Genomic DNA, 21321 nt, shown 5'->3' on the forward strand with positions numbered 1-21321 from the left:
TTGAGATGTTTTTGCAACACATACTGATCATCTCCCCAGCCTTGGGCTACACTCATTTCTGCATTAGTCCACCTTGTGTCTTCCTCAGAGTCACCCCATGATAAACCTCCACCCATCCTTTCCCCTAATGTCAGTTTTTCCAATTGATCATTTTCCCATAACTTGTTTGTCCCCAACCACTTCCACTATGGTCCCCACTTTCCACAGTGGCAGGAGATTCTGAGGAAATGCCTCTGTGGATATTTGGATGGTCTATTCTAAACTGCATGTTGACCCAGGCCTACTGCACTATAATAATAATAATAATAATAATAATAATAATAATAATAAACTTTATTACAGACTCAAGGTCCAGACAAGGGGCAACATTACATTAAAAATGCATTGCATATTAAATATCATAAAATATATATAAATTCTTGGTATATCACTTATAAAAACATCATAATTTATATATTTTTTTAAACAAAACACAATACATAAGTTAAAAATCCAGATTAAAAGATGATCAATGTCCTACAACGAGACAACGATACCAGTGTCTCCACAGCTGGGATTAGTAGCGTGTAGTGCTAACCCTTATGTTTGACAAGGCCACAATAAGCACATTTTTAGAGTCATTTATCCTGCAAATGAATTTATACATGTGATGTCTTAGGATAGTTTCTAAAGTACTGACTCCTGCAGCCACAAACACATTACTGGCACTACACCATCTAGGTTGCCTTAGCAGTGTTCTCATGGCATCGTTATATGCCACCTTTAGTCTCTGCATACTTGTCTTTCCATAGTTCGACCACAGGTGTGCAGTGTAGAGTGGTGTGCAGTATGCTCTAAATAGCGACACCTTCACCACATCTGCACACGCACCAAATTTACGCAAGAGAATATTCGCCTATACATACAGCATGCGTCGTTGCCTATAAATATCCTCATCATCTGTCATTTATTCTGTAATAATATGCCCTAGATATTTTACCTTATTACAGACACTAAGATTATTGTCAGACAATTTAAAACCAGGATATTTTAGACATTTATCCTCTTTGGTTCTACAGATCATAACAGCACTCTTACTAGCATTATATTTAATGTCATGTTCCACACCATACACAGAACATATAGGAGCTGCTGGAGACCAGCGCTAGATGGACTAAAGACCACAAGATCATCTGCATACATAATATGGTTCACTAAAATATTACCAATCACGCACCCAGTGTTACAGGCTTTCAATTGTTTAGACAGATCATCAATATATAGATTAAAAAGGACTGGGGACAAAACACCATTGCTAACCCCAAATGGGGCTGAGACCCTATTGCCCCATTTTATTTGCATAGTCTGGTGGGCATACCAGTAGGCCAGAATTCTAACAATGTATTTAGGCACCCCTCTTTAACTCATTTTACCAAACAGCTTTCTGTGATTAACACGGTCAAAGGCTTTGGAAGCATCAATAAAGCACATAAGGATTGAAGAGTTTTTGCCTCTATATTTGTTTACAATCTCCTTTAGGGCATATATGCATAAGTCAGTGCCATGTTTAGCTTTAAAGCCAAACTGGTTATCTGTGGAGTTAACAAACTCATTTATTCTATCCAGCAGAACTCTTTCTAAAACTTTTAACAATATGCTGGCTAAAGCTATGGGCCTGTAATTATTTAGGCTGCCTACTTTACCAGCTTTGTCCTTAATGACCGGCACTAACAGGACAGACAACATTGAGTCTGGTAACAAGCCATGAATCATAAAGCCAGTAAAACAAATAGCAAGGAGAGGAGCTATCCTCATGCTCGCATACTTAAGATGTTCAGCAGAGATATGATCCAAGCCACTTGCTTTGTTGTTGGACAGCTTGTTCATGGCATGATACACCTCATGTGACATAATCGCCATCGAGTCATTACTCTCAATATTGTCCACCCTATACAAGTCACCTTGGACACAGTTGAATAAAGTGCTATAATGTTGTCAACATAACTCCGCGATATTAGCTGTTCCGGAGATTCCATCTACAGTGCATGGTAGAGATGTTTTGCAACTGCTAAGAGCTCTCACTTCCTTCCAAAAATCTGTAGCATTGTTACTTAGCAGCTTCTTAGTCATGGAATCAGCCCTCATAGCTTGCTCATTTTTACAGATGAAGCGAACAGCATACTTATACCTTGCATTAGTGAGCTTCTTGTGCTCAAACACAGGCCCCTGTCTGGGTCTACCTGCCATAGCCCATGATTTGGTGGCTTCACTATAGTATAGCTTGCTACAGAAATTCCCATTTTTATGGGCAGTAGAATTTGTAGGACGACACGATAGGATGTAAAATTGATGTGAGGTGCCAAACAGCCAGTTTGTTTTACAACATGGCTTTTGCAACACAGAATTCCACAACTTTGGTGTGTTTATGTCTTAATAGAAGGGATTAACGTGGTTTATGAAATAAGCATCTGTAACATGTTAGATCATTCAAGAAGAGCACTGTCAGCAACATAATACCCTGAAGTTGTATCATGGTTTTAATTGTATGTGTCTATACAGAATAATTATGATATATTATTCTTTAAATAAAAAAGTCTGTACAGGCAGTAGGTACAAAGCTAAAATGCAGACTTCACAAAAATTGTACAAGATAGAAATGATAGTTTTATTAACAAATATATTTATCCTTATAGATAATTAGTTTAAATGTCTGATTATTTGAGCTGAGTAAATAATAGCAGGTACAATGTATTTGAAAGGTCATCAACTTGAAAGGTTAACTCCATTTCTCGTTCCACACATTCAGCTTGACATATTGAGTATTTTCTGTTCTTATTTCAGTTTTGCAGCATCTGTAGTTTTTTTGAGTTTTGATTACAAAATGTTAACTGTTTTACATGATATACATTTATGTTCCAGTGTATTTATTTTTATGAACACGTTTAGCAGTTCTTGAAATTATATTAGATTTTATTATTACCAATGTGTATTCATGTGTAGTAGTCTCCTGCAGATGAAACTCTGTGTTATTTCAATAATCTATGGAGATTCATTTGATGTTTATGTACATATGTAAGGAACCTAATGCCATTTTTGGCAGCCACATTCATATTAGAATAAGCCTTATGAATATCCAAATGCCTATAAAATGGCTTGATTTGATCTGGGCCCAGGTATTTTTCTGATGGACTTGTACAGAGTAGATTGCCTTCCAAATTGTGCCATTTTGGCTCATTTTATGGCAGTAAATCAGATGTAATGGTTATGTTTATGCCTCCCTGGACTATCCGTTCCATCTATTATTGACAAGTTGAATCAGACAATCATGATCAGAACAAATTAATCTAAAAATATATTTTTTTTAAATCATTTTTGCTAAACTATCTTTTTTTTGGAAACAATTGTCCCTAATGAACTGAATAAGAATTGAATTTTTGAACCGACCCATGTTCCCTTCAATTGAAAATGAGGCAGAGCATGCAAAGAATAGGTGAACCAATATCAACTATGTTGCACCTGCACTTAAATCATATGAAACAATGACGTTTTGTGATTATTATATCATTTTAAGAAAACAGTATATCATGATTACTCTAATACCATTTTTCAGCTTTTCAAATAAATTTTTATGACAAGACGCAGAGCTTCTTTAAAACTTTCGGGTGGAAGATGCTTATCTTTTAAAATCACAATTATTATTTGCAGTGCCTGAGAAAATTTAATTGCTTATCTTAACACATGAAGAAATGCTATAAAATTATTGGGAGGGAAATATTTTCCTACGTTGTAATAAATTTATAAATCTGCTTCCAAAGAGCAGGTTTACCATTTTGTTACATAGAAACATAGAAAATAGGTGCAGGAGTAGGCCATTCGGCCCTTTGAGCCAGCTATTCAATATGATCAAGACTGATCATCCCTGTTCCTGCTTTCTCCCCATATCCCTTGATTCTGCTAGCCCTAAGAGCTACAGTGCCCTCCATAATGTATGGGACAAAGACCCATCATTTATTTATTTGCGTCTATACTCCGCAATTTGAGATTTGTAATATAAAAAATCACGTGGTTAAAGTGCACATTGTCAGATTTTAATAAAGGCGATTTTTATATATTTTGGTTTCACCATGTAGAAATTACAGCAGTGTTTATACATAGCCCCCCTCCATTTCAAGGCACCATAATGTTTGGGACACATGGCTTCATAGGTGTTTGTAATTGCTCAGGTGTGTTTAATTGGCTCCTTAATGCAGGTATAATGCAGCACTTAGTTTTTCCACCAGTCTTTCCATCACCTTTGGAAACTTTTATTGCTGTTTATCAACATGAGGACCAAAGTTGTGCCAATAAAAGTCACAGAAGTCAAGTCAAGTCAAATCAACTTTATTTGTCACATACACATACAAGGTGTGCAGTGAAATGAAAGTGGCAATGCCTGCAGATTGTGCAAAAACTACAGAACAGAATAGAACAGAATCAATATTTACATGTTGGAAAAAAAACAACAATTTAAAAAAAACACAACACAACAGTAAATTAGTACAGTAAATTAATCCCTGGTGAAATAAGAGTTTACAGTCCTGATGGCCTGTGGAAAGAAACTGCGTCTCATCCTCTCTGTTTTTACAGCATGATAGTGGAGGCGTTTGCCTGACCGTAGCAGCTGGAACAGTCCGTTGCTGGGGTCGTAGGGGTCCCCCATAACATTGCTGGCTCTGGATCTACACCTTCTGATGTATAGGTCTTGCAGGGGGGCGAGTGTAGTTTTCCATAATGCGTTCGGCTGAACGCACTACTCTGCAGAGCCTTCCTGTCCTGGGCAGAGCAGTTCCCAAACCAGATTGTGATGCTGCCGGACAAGATGCTTCCTACAGCCCCAGAGTAGAAGCACTGAAGGATCCTCAGAGAGACTCTGAATTTCCTCAGCTGCCTGAGGTGGTAAAAACGCTGCCTTGCCTTACTCACCATTGTGGCAGCGTGTGTTGTCCATGTCAGATCCTCTGTGATGTGGATTTGTCAACGACCACTGTCCGCAGAAGACTTCATGAACAGAAATACAGATGCTACACTGCAAGATGCAAACCACTGGTTAGCCGCAAAAATAGGATGGCCAGGTTACAGTTTGCCAAGAAGTACTTAAAAGAGCAACCACAGTTCTGGAAAAAGGTCTTGTGGACAGATGAGATTAAGATTAACAGTCTGAAGAAGGGTCTCGACCCGAAATGTCACCTATTCCTTCGCTCCATAGATGCTGCCTCACCCGCTGAGTTTCTCCAGCATTTTTGTCTACCTTAAGATTAACTTATATCAGAGTGATGGCAAGAGCCAAGTATGGAGGAGAGAAGGAACTGCCCAAGATCCAAAGCATACCACCTCATCTGTGAAACACGATGGTGGGGTTGGTATGGCTGCTGAAGGTACTGGTTCACTTATTGTCGTGGATGATACAACTGCTGATGGTAGTAGCATAATGAATTCTGAAGTGTATAGACACATCCTATTTGTTCAAGTTCAAACAAATGCCTCAAAACTCATTGGCCGGCGGTTTTTTCTACAGCAAGACAATGACCCCAAACATATTGCTAAAGAAACAAAGGAGTTTTTCAAAGCTAAAAAGTGGCCAAGTCAATCACCCGATCTGAACCCGATTTAACATGCCTTTTATATGCTGAAGAGAGAACTGAAGGGGACTAGCCCCCAAAACAAGTATAAGCTAAAGATGGCTGCAATACAGGCCTGGCAGAGCATCACCAGAGAAGCCACCCAGCAACTGGTGATGTCCATGAATCTGAGACTTCAAGCAGTCATTGCATGCAAAGGATATGCAACAGAATACTAAACATGACTACTTTCATTTACATGACATTGCTGTGTCCCAAACATTATGGTGCCCTGAAATGGGGGGGACTATGTATAAACAGTGCTGTAATTTCTACATGGTGAAACCAAAATGTATAAAAATTGTCTTTATTAAAATCTGACAATGTGCACTTTAACCTCATGTGATTTTTTTATATTACAAATCTCAAATTGTGGCGTACAGAGGCAAATAAATAAAGGACGGGACTTTGTCCCAAACATTATGGAGGGTGCTGTATATATGCAGTACGTAGGGGAAAATTTCCCTCAGCGTTTCTGAAGGAATTGTGGTCAGCATTTGAGTTTCTGCATGCTTGATTTCCTTTACCACTATCATGATTACATTTTATTTTAACGCATTGTTGTCTGGGTTTACTTTTGCGTCGTTCCGTTTATTCTTGGACGAATGTCAGCGCAAAACGAACGACTCTCCCAGGAGAACAAAGAACTCCAGTTGCACTATCTGGAACACAAGCAACAGTTGGATGAACTAAAAGATCGCATGAAGTTTTTCACCAAAGTAAGATGCTTACCTACCTGAACTCAATTTATATCAGCTAGATTGTGACAGTGGAATGCTTGAAATGTTTTATGCATGTCATAAGTATACTAGTTTTATGCATCATAAAGCCTCAAAAAAGAGAATGTAAAAATGTGATAGTTTATTTATTCATGATATTCAAGCCAAATGTCATATTTGGTGAGAATCTACTATGTCATTTTCAGTTATGCCTGTATTATTCATTTCCATTTAATAAGGCCTTTTATTAACTATTTTAATTTCAGGAGAGTGATATTGATGTGGCTGAACTTAGTGAAGCACTGATGCTCATAAAGGTACTGTAAAGAAGTTGATCCCTTTTCCAATTCACGTCTGTGGTCTAATAACAATCTGACCCTTATATGCCCTGATTGCAGTGACTAGCATTTCAAGAGCCAATTCATTGGTGATCTTCAAGTGCCTATTGCAGCCCAAATAAACAAAAAACCTCAAAAAGAGAAGGGAAATTTGTTAGAGAAAAGCGGTATTTAGTTTATTTTGACTTAGTTGGTATTTAATTTACACAATAACAATTAATTAGAACATTTTCAGAAGTTCTGCATATATTTATATTCGTATTGTTGAGAGTGGTTGTTCACTATTCACTGCAATCTTTTTGGAATCTGAAGGTCAGATCAGAATTATAAGGTAATAGAACAGTGTAGCAAATGCACAGGCCCTTCAGCCCACAATAACTATGCTGAGCATGATGCTAAGTTAAACTAATCAACTCTACCTGCGCGATCCATATCTCTCCGTTTCCTGAATTTCCATGTGCCTATCTGAAAGCCTCTTGAATGCCACAGTCATAAAAGCTTCCAACATCATTCCTGGTAAAATGTTTCAGGCACCCACTATTCTCTGTGTAAAAAATCCTTGTCCTGCACATCTCCTTTAATCTTTGCTCCTCTCACTTTGCCCCTCTTGCTCAGATGCAAGTTCACTTGTCACTTTGATTTTCTTAATCATCCTACACTGTACTGCCAGGCACATTTGGTGAAGCTCAACATAAAATTGAGGAACAACATCTCAACCTTTTAGATGCATGTTTTACAGTCTTTCCAAATGAGTTCAGCAATCGCAGATTATAACAATTCCCTGTCCTCAAACAGGGTCTCAACCCATAACATTGATTATTGCTTTGTCTCCACAGATGCTACTTGCCCCAGCCATTTTGTTTTCTCTAGATTCCAACATCTGCAGTCTCTTGTGCCTCCCGTAAAACAATTGCCTCTTTTTTGGCTAGTAATACTGCAGCAATTCCTCTTTGTATCCGTTGTTTATTAACTTAACCCATTATGCTCATTATCTCTTTGGTTATTAAATCCATCTTGCCCTCGTTATTATCACTGACACCTTTTTGCACCTGTCCCTTTTTGTGTGAACCTACTTCCTTAAACATACTTAATTTCTAACTCTCCATTTCTGATATGAGATTTTCATCCTAGAATGTGATTTCTTTCTCTGGATATGCACACTTGCCTGTTAATGACCGTTCTCATCATTTCAGATTTTCAGCTTCTACATTTTTGATTTTCTTCACTAATTTCCACTTGACCATTAAAATTGTAGTTAATTTTGTTTGTAACTAGTCGAACAAAGCTGCCTAGAAGGGAGGATTTGTCTTTACTCAGTCGCGTACTTTTATCTATGTTATAGGTTCGTAAGCATCAGGAAAATGGAAATCTTGAATTTCTGGCGAAAGTGGAGGACAGCATTAGTAAGGATTCCGAGATCTCCATACGAGAGCTTCAGGCAACGCACGCGGAGACCGTTCAGGAACTTGAAAAGACAAGAAACCTGCTGTTTATGCAATACAAGATTAATAAAGACTATCAGGTAGTTTTCTACATTAAAAAGATAGAGCAAATATTTCAAACATAATACCACTTTTACGACATGGTGCAAATGAGGAATGCCATGAAGAAATTAGCTATGTGGCTGGAAACTTGAATGGAAATATTAATACAATAATTGGCACATGCTCTGTCATTTCTCCCTCAGCATTATCATCAGCTTGTTGACATTTTCTTCCTCATGAGTGCATTGACATATTTTCCATATTAAGTCAGAAATTATTGTTGATTAGGTGTGCCACATGTGCATTAAATGCACAATGAGAGACAATTTTAAATACCTAATTTCAGGCGAGCAAATTTTCTGAAGCTGAATACAGTAATATCAGAGTCAGCTTGTTTTGCGATAGTAACTAGGACAGACCAACTGATCCTGATAACAACACTAACATTTTATGAATAAACAGGCAGTTAGTTTAGTTTAGAGATACAGCGCGGAAACAGGCCCTTTGGCCCACCGAGCCCGCACCGACCAGCCATCCCCGCACATTAACACTAACCTACACACACTAGGGACAATTTACACATACACCAAGCCAATTAACCTACATACCCATACGTCTTTGGGGTGTGGGAGAAAACCGAAGATCTCTGAGAAAACCCACACAGTCGTGGGGAGAACGTACAAACTCTGTACGGATAGCAGCCGTAGGCGGGATCGAACCCAGGTCTCCGGCGTTGCAACGCTGTAAGGCAACAACTCTACCGCTGTGCCACTGTGCCGCCCATTGTTTCTAATTTGTTTCGTACACTCAAGACATGCCTTGGCCCATAAAGCTAACTATCCTGTTGACCTTTACTATCAAGTCCTGAACCACTTTTGAATTCAAAGTGTCACTTTCCCTTGGATTTCCTTGATTTTTAATTTCTTGATCACTTTGATCCCACGGATTTACTTTATTAATTCTTGATACTCTCTAAGACTTGTCTTAGAAAGATCTTCTGAAAAATCAAAAAATAAAAGCAAGTAGCATAAAGGTTCATGAAACAATTGTAGGAATATTTTTAAATTATATTTAAAACCACGTGGACATTTTAAAAGGCATTCCCCATGCAAGCCAAGTTGACATCCTCCTTGCTGGCTTTCTATGCATATGTTGGGGGCTCAGAATCCAGTGCATGTTGAGGCCAGAAAATAGTACATCATCCTCTGGCACTGCAGTTTTCAAATACAGTTCAAACCATCTTAGACCTGGTCACAAAGTGAGTGAGGCCTAAGATCAGCAAGAAATTCTCTGAAAGTAATTTTGAGCAAATTTCTCATCCATTTTTCATGTACTAAGAAGTGAAAATCAGTGACGAGATGTGACTTTGTTTCTGATTTTTATGATTGAGCCACTTTCTAAATTCCCAAGTACAAATCTTCAGAATGTAAACATGTTAAATGATTTGTAGGGATTTGCATCTTGTTTATTAATTCTGAGGAACACAATTTTTGCAAGTGAATGAGTTCAAAAATCATAATAGATGTAGATCATAAGTAGGTAAAATTCCGTTTCATTCACTCTAAATTTCAATCTTGTGAAAAAGGACTAAAAAAGGACTAAGCTACTGAAAAAAAATCTATTTTCTGTTAAGCCATTCTATTTTTCTTCATTCGCAGATGTAATAAACTTGAAGGGAAGCTCCAGAAGCGTGGCTGCCACGTATTGTCAATGTGGAAATAATTAGACAAGTGGCAATTTGAATATTTAGAAGAGGCTTAAATATGTTGCCTATTTGATACATTTACAAATTAATGAAAAGTAGATTGGACGACTTCTGTCAATTCATGAGGCAGAAAATCAATGTTAGCTTTTGTGTAATTCGTAATGTACTGTAGCTATATTTTTAAGCAGAGAAAGGAGTCTTTAAGTAAACCTAAACTTGCTGGGAATTCTTTTTAAAGAAAGCAATTAAGAGAAAGTAGGGGAACATTAAAATATGAGTAGCAACAGTTGCTCTAATAATAAAAAAAAATGTTTTCTTGTAATGTGACTGGATGCTATCTAAAATTGCTATGTAGCAGAAAAATAAAGTAATTTAATTATATGTATTTTTTTTTTGTAATAAGTGAGGCTATTGGTTTTCTTTTCATGCCAGGGCTTTAGAAAAAAGATTAAATAGACATACTTATTCATCACCAGGCATGTTAATAGTATCATTTTACTTCGACAGTTAACTTCATCTTTAAGCCGAGTGAAAGGGAATGAAATCATTTCAAGTTCATAACCGGTCTTTTGATAAAATGTAATTTATTTTTGGATTCTATTTGCTCTTTACAAAATCCCATCAGATTCACTGTATTAAATATCATAGATAATATATGGTAACTGAATTCTAGCTTCACTATGAAAACAACTAATTATATATAATGCAAAAGAGGTCCTTACAGAATATAAATAATGTATATTTATATGAATAGTGGCACCAAATAATCTTCAATTTATCATAACAACTGTAATGAAGAGGTAAATGTGCATGAGAAGGAATAAGAAACATAATTCAGATTCTGTAAGACAGTCTATTTAACTTGTGACCAGACAAATCAATAATTATTATTTATGAATCACTATTTCTACAGAATTGTGGTTTTACAAATGATCAAGGAATCCCTGCACATAAAACTGAAATGCCACCATGTGTGCAGCCAAGCTTAGGTTTTGATTTTATTTGTTTCTGAATTAAGCGAGTGGTTTTCAAAGTATAATCTTTGTATTAAATTTATGTATGATTTTACTCTATACATCCTGAAGTGATCTAACTGATTTAAAACAACCCCACTTGAGGAAATCTGTGAATTATGTAGTGCCTCACATGGGTCTTTTAAATTCAAAGATATCCTCACCAGTCGATTTTTCTTCCCCTGCCTTGTAAACTTTCTCATTTAAACCACTCTTAAAATTTGAATGCTTCTTCGGAGCAGTTAAATTGATTTACCAGAAATTTTTAATCTCATAAACTTAATCATTGCAATGGATTTTTGCAAAATATCTATTGGATAGTCTTACGTACTATCAAATGCTGGAATTTGCACGTGTATATAAAATGAGAGTAAATTGATAGTTCCTTTCTTTATGAGCTGGAGTAGCCTTATTTTGCTGTACAATGAATCTTAAATTGTCGCTTTGTTAGCAAACAGCATGGAGCCTTGTATCAGCACAACTATAATAATACTGTTTTGAATCTTAACCAGAACAATCCACATTATACAAACCAGTTGAAGGTATATAAACATAGATCTTACAGATGCAGTCTATGATAGGGGTGATCTGCAGTATTATTGCAGCTACCTGGCAAGTTTGCTCTGTTCCACAATACATTAGGCTTTCAAACTAAGCAGTTATTATGGGCAATGCTTCACAATGAGCATTACAATAGAGATAGCCTTGTTTTCACTGTATAACCTGTAGATATTTCCACCAGTTTGGTGCACTGAGCAAAATTACATTTGAAGACTACCAAAGTAGCAAAAAGCCAGTCTTTTTCCCGCATTCAGGGCTTCTTCAGAATTTCATTCAAATGGAGTATTTGAAAAACAAGGCAACATTTTTTGTTCTTTTGCTGGACCTGAAGCCAAGTATTGCCATCTGCCAGAGATTTATAAATTTTGATAAATACTCAAATCAATTGCCACCAGTGATTGTGATTAATTAATTAATGAACTGTAATCAATGTATAAATTTGAACTCCGTTTGAATTCAGTTTTCAATTAAAAGCTTAAAATAATAAATTGAATTATTTAACAAATCAAAAAAAAAAAAAACACGGAATGAACTGTATTGAAGCTGAATACAGTTTCTGTTTTAAGTCACATGTGAAATATTGGTAAGCACAATTGTGCAGAGGCCACCAAAATGTAACATTTTGACATTATTTTCTGAAATAATATTAACTTCGATTTATTTTCATAATAGTATAATCAGAAAGTATGTAATTATCTAGTTTTCTTCTTGGACACTTATTTTTAGAATGAGGTTAACACTGTGACCAAGAAAATGGAAGATAATGATCGAGAATATGAGATGAAACTGGAACAGTATGCGCAACTACTTGATGTTAGAGCTGAACGAATCAGAAAACTTGAAGGTATGTTGAAACAACTTTAAAGGCAATTGTTGAAAATATTTTTCATTTCAGATATAAATATTACAAACTTTTTTATGAAAATGGAAGAATATAGGTCCTAGCATCTGGTCCCTTATTATTTTTGTATCTGAATTAACTGTTGTGCATGTATAGTTCTCAATCTATAAAGTGCCGTCAGAAATGTTTTTGCAGCATCTATCAGTATGGATGTTGTTACTGTATAGAACTTCAACTATTTTTGTATATTGTTGAAGTAAAGTTGAGGGGCATTTCTTTCCCTCTGCTCTTTTCTGAGGGCTTTGTTCTCACAAGCTGTAGATGGAAAGCACTTTATCTGGACAACAGTTCCTACCCAGGCTTCCTATCTGGGCACAGGTGACAGTAAATATGTGAGGAGGGTTTATCATTAACAACAAAGGGAAATGTTATGCAGCAACATCCAAGGTCAATTTAGAACATAATAAAGCTTCTGGCCCTTCACCAGAGAAAGGCTGAGCTTCATGCTTTACCTCTGACCAGTCTTCCAGCTGAAACTATACAGCACACGTACTTACAGAACTATAGTCTAACGTATGTATCAGAATACTCAAAATGTCATAAGATATGAATTTACAAGCACAGGGATTGAAAAGATACATCTATTCATGAAATGGTTATTCATACAAGTAAAAATAATTATGTTACATAAAAAAGGAACTTTTGAGGATTGGAGTAGTGTCATTCCATTTAGTAGCGTGGAAGTAGCTCAAGACAATGGCTAATTATTAGATACTGGTTTCACAAGCACCAAATGAAACAGCATACCACAGTAGCAGCACTAATACTCGCTATTAAATTTAATGTATGGTACCAATTGAATCACAGAGTTTAGATAATATAAACTATCAATCTACTGCATTAGGCTTTTTTTGATGTTCACAAATATTCCACAATTGTCTGTTTTTTGGACCTCCTGCAGACTCTACTATTTTTCAATTAAAAAAATCTGGGTGAATTGCAGGATACATCCAAGACTGAAAAAAATAATGTGGGTAATTTATATGTGATTTACAACAGTATGACAAAAATCGGCAGCCTGTTTTAATCTGCGTGCCATCATTGTTGATTGTAAAATCTTGCACATTTAAGCCATGGCTTAAAAAGTAAAAATATAAATTGGCATTGTACAGTGCCCTAGATTTGCTGCTTAAGGAAACAGCTTACAAGAAGAAATATTGATTGAAAGCAAGAAAATTATGTTCATGAAGGGATAGTTGTAGATAACCGTAAACCGAGCACCATGTTTGAAGATACAAATATATTTTTACCTATATTTATTTATTTATATATTTATATATATATATATATATATATATATATATATATATATATATATATATTTAGCAAATATATATATATTTGACAAATTCTTAGTTCTTTTCCGAATGTAAGATAAACGAGGAATTGCAGCTATTAAACTTGCATTAAATCTGTGTAAGTTTTCTGGTGATTTACGCCCACATGTGTAATATATGCAAAAATAATTTCAGTGTGCAGTTTCATATGTGACAAATAAAGCAGCATTGACTACTTTCCTTTTCTACAGGACGGTGCTTTGTTTCTGCTTTGTCCTTGAATGGGGGAAAACTTATTCTACTCGTTATTTCAAGTAAAAGTGTAAACAAATGTATAAAGAATTTACTAAAAGTTTTGTTGGAAATAAAAGAAAACCATCCGCAAATAGGGAAATTCATGTTTGTTGCTTCCATAACAGAAGGTTCATTTCAAGTGGTTAAGCTAATATTTGTGTTTTTTACATAATAATGACGAAATCTTTTAAATTTCTACTTTTGCTCAAATAATCGATTATTTTTCTTCTCCTGCATTTTGGGTGCATTATGGGTTAATCACCTTTTCAAAAGCAGGATCATTAGCAAACACCCTTCTATGTAATAACCTCTTGGAGGTTTTAATTAAGATGTCCCTGCTGTGTGTTAAAAAGGCCTGTGGTATGCAGTGTTTCATCTAATTCATCCCAGAATAAATGTCAAGTTGTAATCCTTGTATGCTGAATAGCTCATATTCCAGCAATCTGCAGAGGTATTTTCAATCTTCTGTGCTGAAGAACTTGTTAAAAATATGATAACTATAGTGTATGTTCTATATCGTCTGTTTGCCATGGAGAAAATAGCATTACTGAAAAATATTAAATATTTGCATGCATTTTTATCTTTTTCAGCCCAACTCAAAGACATAGCCTATGGCACCAAACAATTCAAATTCAAACCAGAATCAACAGCTGATGATGAAACTGATGAACTTGATGTAACTGTCCATTTAGAGCGTGGAGAAAACTTATTTGAGATCCATATCAGCAAAGTGAACTTCTCTCCCGAAGCCATAAAGGTTTTCGGTGAGCAAGAACCTGCCACTTTCTGCACCTATGCATTCTATGATTTTGAACTCCAGTCCACTCCTGTAAGACAAGGGCTGCAGCCAGTGTTTGATTTCACATCTCAATATGTTGTCCGAGTGGACGATTTCTTCCTGCAGTATTTGCAGAAAAGCACAGTCAAACTAGAGGTACAGCTCGCGTATGGCACAGACTATGAAACCATTGCAGCATGCCAGTTACGAATGCATGACATCCTGGAACAGAATGGGAGAATTTTTGGCACAGCATTTTTGGTTGGTGAGTAAAATGCACAGTAATACTGAATGCCTTATATTTGCACAAGTCTTCACATATTACTGAAAGTTACCATTTTATACAGTCTGTGCTCATTACATTAAACTTAAGCATTTATCTTAATCACAATACTGACCACTATATTAAATTGAAAGAAAATAAAGTGCTAACTTGGGAGGCACAGTAGCTCAACTGGTAGAGCCACTGCCTCACAGCTTCGGAGACCTGGATATGATCCTAACCTCAGGTACTGTCTGTGTGGAGTTTACACGTTCTCCGGTGATCTCATGGGGTTCCTTCTACATCTCCAAGACTTGCTTCTTTGCAGGTTAATTGTAGGTTAATAATCCCTAGTCAGCAGGGATTGGATGCAAAAACAGAACTAGTGCGAATGGGTGATCGATGGTCAGCATGGACTCGGTGGGCCAAAGGACCATTTTACATGCCCTATCTCAGAACCAAACCAAATTAACAATTCCTCTCTTACTGTAGCTTATCTTTATTGCTAATGTTTGTATACCTGCAAGGTTTTGAGCATGGAATTATGGAGACAACTTTCACATGATGTCACAGCTCATGCTGATTTTATAATCCTTCATATTTAACTCAATTTCTTGTTCTGTATGTTACTTATGATGGGCGGTGGGAAATCAAAGCAAAGCAACAGAAAGTAATTGCACGGATATGTTGCACTCAATACATTTTTAATATCATTTATCAATGAAAATGACAGAGCCTTTCAAATCATGGGATATGAAGCATTTAAAATATGTATTAGCTTTGAAATATTTTGTTAGTCTAGAATGGAATACTCTTTAAGCGTGTAGTGTTATTTTTAATGATTTATCAGTCAGCATATCTGACAATTTAGGTCAAAGTCTAAATGGGAAGACAGCAAATAAATGAAAATTAATATCTTTGATCAAACTTATTTTTTTGACAACTAATGCCCAAATGATGTTAGCAGTAGTTTGTTAGCTTAAATTACTATAGTGCGTTCATAGAAACTAAGCATTGTAAAACGAAATAAAATTACCGTTTTCATTTGTGTGACATGCCAAAATATATTACAGGGGATTAATATGTTTTATATCAACAAAATAGAATTCATATTACAAAAGAAAATGCTAATTCGCTGCCAAAGAAAGGCAAAGATAGATCATGTGTTCTTTTTTCCTTCATTTTTTTGTCTCTGTGCCCTTGTTTTAACCACTGGGAAATAACAAGCAGTTCGTCTTTTCATTTTATAATTTTGGCACATGTAGTTCAAAATTTCTGTATGATTGCTTCAAGTTGCACCAAAAAAGGCTTGTTTATCGGTGGATGTTTGGAAGTTTTTATGTAAACCTAATGAACATTATGGATTTGATATAACTATACAGAAAATATGTTTCGTATTCTGTCATTGCAGATGGAAGCAATCTTTGTGACAGTAATGTAGTGGAACCATTTTTTTATTAAAATCCTCAAATATTAACTCTTCACAGCACTTTTTCAATTTTCCCATGCAAGTAAAATTTAATTCATTGAAAAATCCTTTCTTACCTCACTCTAAGTGTGTCTGGCACAGCAATAAATTGGCCATATTTATCTTACTTTCTCAATTAAGACACTGGTGGACTTATTCCACATGTACCTATGTTCTAATTACACGTCTAAATATCCCCATTGTCTCATGTACATATTTAACCTCAGCACGTTGATATTAGATCACAGAACAGTACAGCACAGGAATAACTCCTTTGGCCCACAATGTCCACACTGAACATGATACCGTCAAGTTAATCTCCTCTGCCTAAATGTGATCCATCTCCTTGCTCATTTCTGTTGTGGTCTATTATTTCATGTTTAATGCCAATGAGTGCAGAGGGGCTATCATACAGTACTTGCCGGATTGGATCCCACAGTAGGACATTGACATGGGCCATCGTCTCCTGCCTTGAATTATTCTGAGTCCCTTTGACAGTAGTCAAAGTTGAGGATGAAGTTTGCTCACTAATCCTAGTCATATGTAAATACCTTGACAGGCAGACTCTTTAACATTATTAAAATGAAAGTAAATAATTTAAGATTTAGAAAAGTATGTTAATTAGAAACATAGAAGAAACAAATAATTAAAAGTCACGTTGTAAAGCATAAAGAAGGGTCTCTACCCGAATCGTTGCCTATTCCTTCTCTCCATAGATGCTGCCTCACCCGCTGCATTTCTCCAACTTTGTAATATCTATAATGTAAAGCAAAATATTTTTTCAGGAACTATTTCCTGTTCGGCTCTTAGATATTTGCCTTACAATCCCCCTTGAAATCAATGCCAGGTGTCTCTTGGCAGGAACTGAATGGCATGGGTTTTGCCATGATAGTCCATGTGAAGTCCAGCCGCAGAGTGAACTTGGATTTGGTTCTCCAATTCACAGCACGTGCGTGAAAGTCCAGGAATTACTTCATTTTCAATTGCTGAATGGCATTATTTTCAATTGGAAACATTGGGAAAAGTCAAAACAGACTGCGTGTTTAAACTTCTTGGTATCGAAAGGAACCATCATATGGCCAGATGCTGTTTATTATTCTGTTTTCTTGTTGACTGTGATCAACAATCGCAGAACCAAATCCACACAGAACCTTCCTCCATCAGGCAGGCTCATAATCAAGATGAGAAAGTGATCATCACTTTATTTTCACAGTTGCATAGCCAATTGGTGAATGGGATGTTACTGACCGGCAGTGGCCATACTCCTCTAAATTGATTGCATCATGATGTGTGGACATTGTTTGGGGTTTCAGTCAGCCAGTATAGACTATATCATCCGTACTTTAAGTATAAAGAAGGATATTCTTCCCGTAAGACAGTGAACTGTCAGCATGGTATTTTGGCTGTAGCCAAACCTAAAGCAGGTGGTGTCCAGATGGATCATCCTCAACCCAGTTAGTACTTTCCTGCCTCAGTACAAAGTTGATGTAATGGGTTAAGAACGCAAGAACTTGAAAGCAAAAGATGGCCATCTGGCCTTTCAAGCTTTCTCTACGCTCCTCAGGATCGTGACTGATCGTTAGTCTGCAGTACACCCATATCCCTCGTTTCCCTTGATATCCAGAAATGTATCCATGTCTCCAGGATAGAGAATTCCAAAGACTCACCAGCGTCTGAGTGAAGAAACCTCTCCTGATTTTAGGCTTAAATGGCCTGCCTTTTTGTCAAATGGAAGGGCATTTAAGTAGTTAGATGATTGATATCATACAGAACCATTAATAGATCTTCTTAAGCAATTAGCTTAGGCACATGGTTTCTAGAAATCTATCAATTTCAATGGATTAATTTGAGTTGTCTTTGTGACTGTACTGATACCATGCCACCATTTCTTGCAAAAGGTGTTCGATGAATACGTCCAACAGGTAGCAGGGCCTTGTATGCTGAGTATGAAAGAGAACATTATACTTTATACCTGGAATATGCTTCTATTCATTAGTTTAATCGGCGGTAGATTTAAACACATTTTAATTGTTTTTTTCAGTTCTCACTGAGCAAAAGCAGTTTACATGATATTTAATAAAAGCATTGCATTACGCAAAATGCTTTGGTCACATGAAAAAACCCCCACATTTCACAAATATTTCATAGTTGTTCCACAAATGACCAGATGATTCTTGATTGATAAGTTATTTCGATTTTTGGCAAAATGGATGTGATATTACGAGGATATTTATCTCGTAAATTTTCTTTACGTAAATGAAATCGGTACCTCGAGCAAACTGTAATGAATCAGTAATTTTTGATAATCATGGTACACCTGATTTTATTCTGCATCATTTTATTTTTTTTATCCAAAAGAAATAATGCAGTTTATTGATTATACAATGGGTAAAAAACATATTAATGGCAAAGACTCAAGAAATAGTGAAATCAAAATTCAATATTTATCCTTTTGAAGGGCCTATCTGTTGGTAAGTAGGTCATGTTCTTGCATTATCCTGGTCGTAATTTTATTCAGTGTACAATTTTACTGTCTATGCTGCCGTGCGTGCTTTATTTACATTATCAGTTTTTAATGCAGGTGTCAGAGGAGATTCTGAAAAATATGGAACAGTTGAATATTGGTTCCGATTACGTGTAGCAATGGCTCAGGCCATTCGGCTTTATAAAGAACGTGCAAAGGCCTTAGGATATATAACTTCCAGTAGTCAAACAATCAATCAGACACAACAGGTAAATATCATCGATTTTGGTAGATATAACTCTGGAAGATTTGGGGAAAAACATGCTCTGTTGAAAAATGAATGTTTTAAATGAATGTGGAGATTTTTAATCCATGCTTAAATTGTGATGGAAATGTAATAAGTTTATATTATGATGCTGTATTTGTGTGACAGCAAGCTTTCTCAGTAATTATACCATAAGACTAGCCAAACGTTGTAAGTCTTCCATGAATGGACAATTGGTCTTTTAAAACTGTGCAATGGGACCACAAATTTCTGTTTCCATTTCATATTTCATTGTAGCTACATTCAAAATGGAAAATGTTCAATGTTTGTTAAATTTCAAAATTAAAGGCAGAAGCATATATTGGACAGTTTGAAGCTAGTTAATTTTATCTTGGCCTTTGATCAAAGTCATCTTCCAGATTCAAATTCCAAGTCATCTGTCAAATATCTTTCCTGGTGACTTTCCCAATAGAGTGTGTCGTTCTCAGTAGATTCCATTATTCAGCTGCCATAACATTTCCTCTATTTAAGAGGCTACATATTGATGGCCCGTTCATGCATCATTTTGTTTTCTCTAATTAATTGAGCTACCAATAGCATAGTTAATAGTACTGGCAACCTATTTGTTCATTGTTATTTACCCCTTTCTCAACAGAACAATGCATATACATTCATGGGTTGGTTGCAAATGCAGTGCAATTCATTGTCTGAACTGGCATGGCCCATTTTCTTTCTAATCTTGATAGCTCAACACTGCAATTTGCAAAGCTGCTTCTTGTATTGTGCATTATGTTTGGATAACTGCTGCAATAATGATTATTCTATTAAACTCTGCAGCAACTTGCAAGGGTTTCTTGGTAGAAACTTCGTGGCATCGAAGGACAAAAAGATCATGGGAACATATTCACTTTCAAAGTCCCAAAAATCAAGCAACTTGCTGATTTGAAATATAATGTTGGTCCTGGAGTTCCATCCCAAATAGCACTGCGGGAATCTACACTATCAGATCTGCCAGAGGGATGGGTGGTGAAACATAGCTGTCCATGGTCACCTTCTGAGAGTTGGACAAAACATGCTTGTCTTGTCAGTAAAAGATGCAAACTACAAGTGTAAGTCAGCAGGTCAGGCAGCGTCTCTGAAGAACACGGATAGGTTGACATTTCAGGTCAGGACCCTTCAGACGTTTCGGGACCCTATCCATGTTCTCCAGAGTTGCTGCCTGACCCGCTGAGTTACTCCAGCAGTTTGTGTCCTTTTTCCTAAACCAGCATCTGCAGTTCCTTGTTTCTACAGTCCTGTCAGTGTTACCCAAATCCTGTGAATGAATAAAACTATTTGTACAATCAGAGGAAAGAAAGGTGTTAGATAATCACAGGTAAATGCTACTCATTCTTTGTAATATTTATAAAGGAAAAAGTTACATTGGTAAAGTGATTGGGAATTGCAATGACAATTTAATTACTTTGTTTCATCAGTGTTGTTCCTCTTACCTTTTTTTCGTTTATTGACTTGAATGTGAAAATAATAGCAGCAAAGATTATGGGGAAAAAATTATATCAACCTGTTCAATAGGAAGGACACAGGAATAGGTGGAAAACTTGTTTTACACCCCTTGTGTTTTCAAAGGAGCGTAAAATTAACTGGGGTTTAAAGGCTGCATTGCACTGAACAGTTTCCAAGTTAAAATGGCAGACAATATACCAGTCTTTCATAAGCCTGAGTGCAGGTCCTGTGATTAACATATTTTTTCATTGATCCCATAGGAACATACTACGTCTCTGGCAGATGGGAATATGAATGATCTTCACGTGATTATTAAATCGTGTGACAACCTGCAACACAAAAGGAAGGACACCCAACCAAGCCCTTATGCTGTCTACAAGTTCTTTGATTTTTCAGACCATGACACTGCTATCATTCCCAACAGCAATAATCCACAGTTTGAAGATCACATGAGATTTCATGTCCTAATGAACTCCGAGCTCGACCGGTATTTAAAGTCAGAATCATTACTCATTTACATATTTGATGATACCGATCCTGCTGATGTTTCCTACCTGGGAAAGACAGAAATCCCTCTTATTCTGTTATCCCACAACAAAAACATCTCTGGTAATAATTATTTTTAACTTTTCCTTTTGGAAAATGCATCTTCC

At 36.3% G+C, this 21321-nt stretch overlaps 1 protein-coding gene across 2 annotated transcripts in view; it reads left to right on the forward strand.

Moving 5' to 3' along the window:
• rpgrip1l (RPGRIP1 like) overlaps positions 1-21321 on the forward strand; it is a 111738-nt gene that overhangs the window by 41347 nt on the left and 49070 nt on the right. For both annotated transcript variants that reach the window (XM_033036326.1, XM_033036327.1), the window contains 7 exons: positions 6249-6355; positions 6622-6672; positions 8036-8215; positions 12183-12300; positions 14519-14971; positions 19018-19169; positions 20929-21277. In XM_033036326.1, coding sequence (XP_032892217.1) covers positions 6249-6355; positions 6622-6672; positions 8036-8215; positions 12183-12300; positions 14519-14971; positions 19018-19169; positions 20929-21277 — 1410 coding nt within the window. The remainder of the gene's footprint in view (positions 1-6248; positions 6356-6621; positions 6673-8035; positions 8216-12182; positions 12301-14518; positions 14972-19017; positions 19170-20928; positions 21278-21321) is intronic.

The sequence above is a fragment of the Amblyraja radiata genome, chromosome 17, assembly GCF_010909765.2.
Source record: "Amblyraja radiata isolate CabotCenter1 chromosome 17, sAmbRad1.1.pri, whole genome shotgun sequence".
Classification (NCBI taxonomy): domain Eukaryota; kingdom Metazoa; phylum Chordata; class Chondrichthyes; order Rajiformes; family Rajidae; genus Amblyraja; species Amblyraja radiata.